Source organism: Bos indicus x Bos taurus, chromosome 19, assembly GCF_003369695.1.
Source record: "Bos indicus x Bos taurus breed Angus x Brahman F1 hybrid chromosome 19, Bos_hybrid_MaternalHap_v2.0, whole genome shotgun sequence".
NCBI classification, from domain to species: domain Eukaryota; kingdom Metazoa; phylum Chordata; class Mammalia; order Artiodactyla; family Bovidae; genus Bos; species Bos indicus x Bos taurus.
In genome coordinates, this window is record NC_040094.1 from 40,909,853 (window position 1) to 40,918,862 (window position 9,010).

At 40.7% G+C, this 9,010-nt stretch overlaps 1 protein-coding gene across 3 annotated transcripts in view; it reads right to left on the bottom strand.

Annotated features, from left to right (window-relative positions):
• The window catches only part of FBXL20 (F-box and leucine rich repeat protein 20), a 101,423-nt gene extending 93,135 nt beyond the window's left edge, over positions 1–8,288 (bottom strand). Inside the window, exon 1 of one of the 3 annotated variants that reach the window (XM_027519802.1) lies at positions 7,946–8,288. In XM_027519802.1, coding sequence (XP_027375603.1) covers positions 7,946–7,993 — 48 coding nt within the window. In that variant the 5' untranslated portion in view covers positions 7,994–8,288. Of the gene's footprint in view, positions 1–5,905; positions 7,042–7,141; positions 7,508–7,945 lie in introns of those variants that run through there. The other 2 variants (XM_027519803.1, XM_027519804.1) reach the window with 2 other exon arrangements.
• Between the last annotated feature and the right edge of the window lie 722 nt (positions 8,289–9,010).

Consider the following 9,010-nt stretch of genomic DNA (forward strand, 5'->3'; position numbering starts at 1 on the left):
TGGCTGCAACTAGAGAAAAGCCCACATAGCAACAAAGACTCAGCACAGCCAAAAATGAAATAAAGTGTATATAAAATAAAGAATATTTATATATAATAGTATTTAATAAATAAATATAAGGTCAGGTCACAAAGGCTGTTTTGTGTTTACTGTAATAGAAACAAATATAAGAACACTGGCAATAAACTGAATATCTAATTTCCAACTCACAGCAACCTGGGGGATTTATTTAGAGAGAATCATACAATCTCCATGCTAGAAGGAACCTTAGAGTTGAGACAACGGAGGTACAGAGAGACAATCTACCCTCAGGCACACAGATACACATGTATATGTGTATATAAAACACTTATGGCAAGTGTTTCCTAGTTAAGAAATTATTCCTTTCTATAAAACCCTAAAGATGTCATCTTAATGTTTTCATTCTCTCCTTACTCAAATTAATTTCAAAATTAGAACATTAAAATATGTAGATGATCTGGCTCAAAAAATAAGATGACAAAAAAAGGATAACATATTCCAACAGAGAACTGTAGCTAACTAACATTTATACTTAACATTACATTGTTAATTTTCAAGGAACTGTAAATCTCTTCTCTTTTTCTTCACCCCACCCATCTGAACAAAGCAAAACAGACAAAAAATAAAACAAACCTGGCTCTTTGTTGGTAACTGCAATTCAGAATAAAAGCAGTTGGCAATGACCTTCCCTAGAGGGAAGAGGTATTCTACATTTAAAAGCCTGCTCTAATCTAGAAATTTTACTGCTTTCTTTTTGCCTGTCCCTCCTGTCACATAAATTCTCTCATTCTGCATACAGTAAAACAAACTCAAAGCCACTCAGAATAGCCATGCTGCTGCTAAGTCACTTCAGTCGTGTCCAACTCTGTGCGACCCCATAGACAGCAGCCCACCAGGCTCCTCTGTCCCTGGGATTCTCCAGGCAAGAACACTGGAGTGGGTTGCCATTTCCTTCTCCAAAAATAGCCATAGACTTCCCTGGTGGCTCAGACGGTAAAGTGTCCGCCTACAATGCGGGAGACCTGGGTTCAATCCCTGGGTCAGGAAGATCCCCTGGAGAAGGAAATGGCAACCGACTCCAGTACTCTTGCCTGGAAAATCCCACAGATGGAAGAGCCTGGTAGGCTACAGTCCGTGGGGCTGCGAAGAGTCGGACACAACTGAGCGACTTCACCTTACCTCACCTTATGGCATATTCTTACTATTGCAAATTACAAGTAAGAAACTGAGAATGCTTTTCTGTTTTTTATTTTTAAATGATTGTGAAATTATATCTGCCTGCATACTTTGGTTGATCAGAAAGTTTCGCTCACCAGCAAATATCATAACAGGTGGTATATCTGATAATATAAAATTGGGCAGGCATTTGATATATTGCCTATCTTCACCTCATTAGATAGGACTTGTGTCTTAGCACCAAAGTAATGCATAAGATCAATATACTATTTACTTTCACAGTGTTCTATTTCCCTTTTTTAGTTTTTACTAGAAATTCCTGGGATCTAGGACAAAAATGACAGAAGACACAGCCAATATCTGTTTCATAACTGATAATCCTTGTCTACCACGTTTTATAAATAGGTGACTTTTACTTCATAGAAACTTAAAAGACAGCAAAATGGATTAAATTAATTATATTTCCACCTGCTTACAACTGTCAAATATGAGGCTTAATAAAGACAACAAAATATCATAAAATCAGAGGAAATATGATTAGGGAATAAAGAGATTACTTACCTATAGCTTTAAATCACATGCCTGCTAAATAGTTATTTGATATGTGCTGAAAATAACTAGCCAGCAGTGCCACTCTTTTAACAGAAATAGTCTTCAAGAGCTAATGCAAATCTGTTTTGGATTTATTGCATTTAAATACATATATTTGTTAACGTTATATAATTAAGCCACATGAATCAAGCACAAATACTACTGCGCAGTTCAATACTACCACCTACTGTTAGTGGCTATTATCAAGTTAAAATCTTTTTATCAAATGGGTCCCAGTGCATTAAGATATAAAACCACCAGTTGGAAAAAAAAACAAACCACGTTGGATGCCTTCATTTTTCTGAGGCGATTTTTGGGTGGGGGTCTGATCTAAGAATTTATGAAGTCTGGGATATTAACTAGGAAAACAGTGTAAAGGCAACTATGCACAAGAAGCTAAATTTGGTCAGTTTAAGGGCATTCTTTCTTCTTCCTCCCTCCCTTGGATTTTCCTAGTGTAACGGAATATTTTATTTTGGACATCTAAAAATACCCTTGCAAAACCACAGTACTAGTTAGATTACTGAAATTTTTAATTTAGTTTCCAATCTGTCACCAGTTGAGAAACAGTAATCTAAGGGCTAGGAATTTAAAAAGTACTCATTAATCTGCAAGAAAAATAATACCAAAATTTGAAAAGATACAACTCTGAAGATGAAAATAGAAGCACTTTTAAAATTAAGATTAAAAAAACAACACCAACAGCTAAAAACTGACAAATGGCCTAGAACATGAAGACATGACTTTAAAAGTGTGGATACTTCTAAGAGAAATACTGCTTTAATGAATGAAAATCTTCAATGTAGAAATAGATTACATCTTATAATGAAGGACTTAAATATCAACCATACATTTTGTAAAGTCTCTGCCAAGTTAAAAAAATTTAATGACTTAATGGATTAAGCACAATTTCCAGTACCTAGCTGTTTATCTTATGCATACTGAAGCAAGATACAAACATGTTTATTTTTAAGTAACGAGTGAACACAATATAAGTACATGACACAATGTACTGTGCTTCAAAAGCACCTATGATTGTAAAATAAAGAAACATCAGTAACACTATTCGAAAAAGAACAGATTGTCTGAATGAGCCCAAAAAGCACACTTCTGATTTCGATTTTCTATAGTAATGTTGGTGCCGCTGCTGCTGCTAAGTCGCTTCAGTCGTGTCCGACTCTGTGCGACCTCATAGACAGAAGCCCAACAGGCTCCGCCGTCCCTGGGATTCTCCAGGCAAGAACACTAGAGTGGGTTGCCATTTACTACTGTTAGGTAATAGGTAATTGCTTTCAAACTAATCTCTAAAGTGTTAAAAACAAAATTCCTTACTTTTACTAGTTCTCTTCCCATTCATTGCAATGCCTTTCAAATAGAGTGAAACAAATGACTCTGACCCACTGGAAAATATACACAACATTTTCCACATGTACCAACTTGGAAAATACGGTTATTTACTATGCAGAATGTTCTTTAGATTAGAAGATAAAACCTTAAGGGAAAAAAGGGTCATTACTGCAGTCTTAACTAAACTGTGTGACTGAGCCTACAAACTCTAACAAATACTGAAGTGGCTATTTCAGAAGAAATGACCAAGGTCAGCTTTCAATAAAAAATTAGATTCATAGGATCTGGAATAAATGGAACCTCAGTAATTGATTTTAACTTCTTTTTCTTACAGAGGAGGTAAATAACCAAACCGGAGAAGTGAAAGAGATGACCAACGCTACAGTCAGTTGGTTGACAAAAATCAATATTAACTAAATCAAGTTCTGGTAACTCCCAATGAAATATGTTCTTTCTACCACAAAACAGTTTATGATTTTTCTTATTTTGGACAAACTGAAGAAGTAAAATGAAGCAGGTAAAGAAATATTACAACCTAATCAAGCAAACTTTAGTATTATAGATTCATCAGAGCAACAGCGATGTGTAATGAAAAAAATAAATAAATACAATGATGCCCAGTGTTCCAAAATACCCAAACTGGAACTTATCACTTCCTAACTATATGAGTCTTAACTTCTCTAGGCACTGATTAAACTGTAAAATAGTATGAGAATGTCAGTGAATGTTACTACTATACTTTTCTTAGGTTATACTTTTTAATAAATCCAAATAAGATAGAATTTTCCTCCAACAGTACTACATTCTTATAATGGAGCTAACTAAGAGTATGACAAAGTGGAGAGGCTTAACTGAAAAAAATCTAAACTTGGATTCAAGGGCTAGCCAGACACGTGTCTGTCATTAATGTCACTATGTTAAGATAGTACTAGTTACAGTGCTTAAAATGAAGGGCAGCTATATTCTCTCAATAGCAAAGCAAAATAAAACATGCTGGATAAAGAACTTCAGAAAAGCTCTTTTTCACATTTTATGAGCTTGTATGCTATGTAATGCTAAAAACAGACCAGAATGATAGAGTGGAGTAAAAAAAAAAATGCAGATTGGAATCTTGGCTTCCCAATGTACTAGCTGTGCAACTTGAATACTTGTCAGGCCCTAGCTTTCCTCAAAATAGAATTGTGAAAATTAGAAGTAACAGAGGTAAAAACATCTAGCCCAGTGCACCTGACATACAGGACACACTGAATAACCATTTTTAAATTTGAAAGGTAATTATCAAAAGTTTCCACAAAACAAAGTGTACTATAAGTAATATACAAGTATTTGAATGAGTTTCAATTAATAGACTAAAACAATTTAGTATACATTATTTTAACTTATAAGCGTTATTAGTGTGTAATCTAATGCCAAAGTGACACAACAAAAACAATTTTCACATCTGCATATCTTTTTTAAACTCTTTTATCCAACAGTCATCTACTTGGCTATTTCACAGGATGCTATACAGCTGCCTAATAGGTAGTCTTCTCCTCTGATTTAACTTAAAAAAATATTTTGTTTTGCTTTTTACCGTTCTAACTGAGTGTGAGATTTAAAGTGTGTGGCCGGCACTTAACAACATCCAAAAGCATAATACACAAGAATATTCCCTATAAAAACACTTTAAATAATTAAACAAAAAAGTTTTAGTTATCCCCCCCAAAAAAGTGGCCAAGCAAAAGAAAATAATCTTTCACGTTTTGTATTAACCATTGCTAACTTGAAATCAGTTGTTATATATTTGCTACAGAAATTTCCTACACTCAGAAAAATCCTCAAAGCTACATACTTAAAATTGTAAAATTATCACTCTTTTAAAAACCTTCTGAGATTTTGAGAATTAAAAAAATGTGATGTAAATTTTTAGATACTGAAAGCCTGTTTATCTTATCTACATCTTTTATCCACTGAAAGTAAATATTTTAAATGTTTTCAATGTATTAGCAATAAGTGTATTATTTCATGAGAGACCAAATAGTTTACTGTTTTATTATTTGTGAATTAGGTCATTAAGGGGTACATGATTTAAAAAAATACTCAGATAATGAAACTCATTAACAGGTATCATTTGCAGTTCCTTCTCATTTGTATTCCAGCATGAACACTTCCATGGGGTCATGAAGAGTCAGATACTGACTTGGAGAATGAACAACAACAAAAATTAACACTTCACATCATAGTAAGAGTAGCTTTTTGTTTACAAATAAACATTTTAATCACAAACACTGTAGAAGGAGTGGTGTTCCCTCCCTCATTCTTATTGTTCTTCTCAGACATTTTCAGAAAACTTTGGTTCCCAGTTAATACCAATCAACACAAACAGATATGCTTAATAAAGCAATACATTTTCTTATTATTTTAGAACCACCAGTACAGATAAACTACAAATTAAAATATAAGTATAAAAACAGGATACAGTGATACAATTTTAAAGTACAAACTACAAAAGAACTCTTTCCAACAATCACTCACACAACCTAAAAGTGAATAGCAAAATGATAAAGAACTGACTGCAATGGCAAAAGGCTATCCTCCACTCAATTCTTCAGTATTTGGGTTTCCCTTTGAAGATTTCTGTTAACTGTTAAATGTCTATTTGGTAATTCTAACGACAGTCTGGCCTTTTACAGTAGTACTGAATATGAAACCATCATAAATTAAGCTTTCTGGGTCTCTCTACATCAGGGCAACATAAAGTTCTATTAAAGTAAACACAAACATAAACTACCTGATTTTCTCCACTCCTGGCGCTGTAGTAACGTTGTAGCTCTGAATTTAAACTCTCCCCAAACACTTCCTGTCTTGATCTTTGTGGGTAAATTAAAATATTTTCTCCATAAGCATAAAAAGAAATGAAGGAAAAGATTAAACTGAAGACCCTTAGGTAACGATTTCATCCTCTACGCTTCGTTGACAAGTTTCCTGAAACTTTTGTCTGTCTTACAATTTCATCCTTCAAATGAAAATGAAGAAAAACATTAAGTGAGGGCCACACTGAATGTGAGTGATGCCAGGTCAACCTGATTCTCTGTCCAAAAAGGCCAGGTAACATTTACTCTTCTTGCTGTTGTTTCTCTTTCTTGTTCACTCAACAAACCTCCCAGTATATTACTATACTACAGTAATTCACCTGTAGTTACAATACTTCACTTCCCAAAGGAATCATTTCCCAACACTGCCTACTCCCTAAAGACGCTTTCAGATGTTTTATTTCTTCATCCATTCCATAATTCCATTACTATAAACCTCTCTCGTCAGAGGAAAAGTTCTCAGAGACCAAGGGACTTGAAAGGATTTTCTTAAGTCTCTCAGACCTTCGTCCCAATCTCGAAGCCTGTACACATCTAAGAGTTCCCAGAAACAATGAGCTCAGAAGTACGGACCACACGGGAAAGAAGAGGAAGTACCAGAACAATACCCAGACCACACAGCACCGAAAATCCGTGGACGTTTCTATCATCTCAGTATACCACCCCTACTCCCCTAGTTTAACCAGTCTCTCAAACTCAGAGAAAAAGTCCCGGGCACATAATTTCCCCCTCGCTTCAAGAATAAAGTGGCAGAAAGAAAAGAAACGAGGTCCCTCCGGTCGATCGCAGCTGTGATGCTTTTTCTGCCGGGTGAAGGGAGGCAAGCCAAGGGTTGTGTAAAGAATGGAAAGCTGAATGATATTGGGGGGAGGGGGAATTAGGGCGCCAGAGCTAATCCCCCGCCGGGGCCCGCGAGTGGAAGACGCAGGAGGCGACCAGCCGGGAGGACAAGGGAAGCCAGGCTGCACTGAGCTTCTGGGTGGCGAGAAAAGGGAGAGAAGTGTGGCAGCCCGAGGCCAGTGGGTGACGGCGCCAGGCGAAAGAGGAGATTCGGTGCGGAGCGAATTTTCCGGGGCATGAGAGCGGAAATAGTCTTCCTCACGGGACCCTAGCACCCGCCCCCGCCCCCACCCCCCCGCGCCCTAAGCGCACACCTCAAACCTGCTCTTGGTCACTCCGTTCACGTCCCTCCTCATGGGGCCGGCGGGTGCGGCCGGGGCCGGGCGCTGCGGCGTGCAAAGACTGGGGGCCCCGGGCAGGCCCCGGAGTTCCGGTACCGAGACGAGGCAGAGGACCAGCGGGATGGGGCCGTCGGCGGGGAGGAGAGACCTCTAGACTCCAGCAGGGCCTCCTCCTTCTCCCGCTGTGGTGGCGACGACTGCTCGTCGCTAGCTCTTCTCTCTTCTCAGCCTCAACTTCAACCCAAAACAAAAACACTCCCCACCTGCCAGCAACGCCGCTCCTCATTGGGCAGAGCCGCCCGGGCATCGGAACAGCGTGGGGAGGGGGAGGAGGAGGAGCGCGCAGCGGCGCAGGACCACCCCTCCCCCATCCCCGGGCAGAGCCCGCGGCCGTCAGCCCAAGAGCTACGGGAGCGCGGCGGCGGTGGCGGCGGCGCGAGCCCGCTCTCGCTTCCAAGGCAGACAAGCCCACCGCGAGAAGGAGAGGCAGGGAAGTGCCTATGTGTCTGTGTGTATTTGTCTATGGGAGGGGCTGTGGGGCGGGTGCGAGTGCGCGCGTGCTCGCCGACCGGTGAGAAAGAAGAAAGCAGGACAACTGCACACAGCACCCGAGCCCCCACCTCTCCCCTCCGCGACAGACAGCACGCACCAACCCACCAAGCACTTGAGCTGCCTGTCTTGTCCTCCCAGCCCCTTAAGTCTTGTCGCTTCCCAGTAGCCCGTGTTGGCACACATGTCCTTCCCAGCCACCCAGCTCCCTTCCCCTATATCACTCACTGTCGCCTTGAACCCAAAGTGCAGCAGGCGGTCCCTGCTCGGAGCCATTTTCCTCCTTTCTGGTAGTCTCTAGATTGGGGCAGTGCTGCTGCTGCTTTCGCCGCCGCCGCTGCTGCCGCCTCCCCCGCCTCCGTGGATTGCATTACCGGGTGTTGCAGTGAGGCTTGGGGGGCCGCTGTGGGGCGTGGATCTCCCTGTGCATGGATTCGGGGGGACAGTTGCGTTGCCGTCTGCTCTGGGGACCAGCAGCGAGGCCGCACCTCGTGCCTTGTGGTCAGGGGGTGCAGTGCAGAAGCTGGGCGACCATTTCTTTAGCTGGGGGAGGGGCGCGCTTTGGTGGAGGTGGGGGCGGGTGAGACAGAAAGGCCTTGGCTTCCCCCGCCCCTCCGCCGCTGGCACCCAATGAGCTCTAGCGCTTACCCGCCCTCCAATCAGCGCTCTGGTTGGTGAGAGCCTGATCCTGACGCCACTTTGGCGGGAGAAACAAGCGTGTCTGAACGAGTAGGCGGTGCGGCGCGGGGGTTGGGGGGAACCTTGACCAATGGTTAACATTCTCTCTCTTTCCATAGAAGCTGGATTGTGTCATGGTATGTCATAGTATACTTTAGCAATTCCAGGTCTCGAAACTTATGATCTGATTTCTATGAAATAAGGAATGTTTACCTTTAGAGCGGAAAACCACATAATTATATCTCAAAGATAAAATATTGGAAACTGTATCACAAATTCTAGCAGTCCTGGCTGGACCACTTCTAATTGTATTCCGAAGTAGATGATTTTGTTTTCCTACCACTTTTCCTTTGCACTTTCAGTGACTGGCTTATTATGAATGTCTGATTTAAGAGATGAGCTTACTTTAAGAGCAACAAGTGCAGAGATCTTTTAAACGGGCACATTTTACCCGAAAGGCTTATCCTTCCAAGCACTTTTTTAAATTAACTTTTTTTTTAATCTTAGAAATTACTTCCTAAGCAAGGAAGCCAGCTTCAGAAACCTGTTCTCAGGCCCACACACCCAGGTCTAGATGCTACAGCCTCCTCCTGTCCCAGACACTGTTAATGTTAC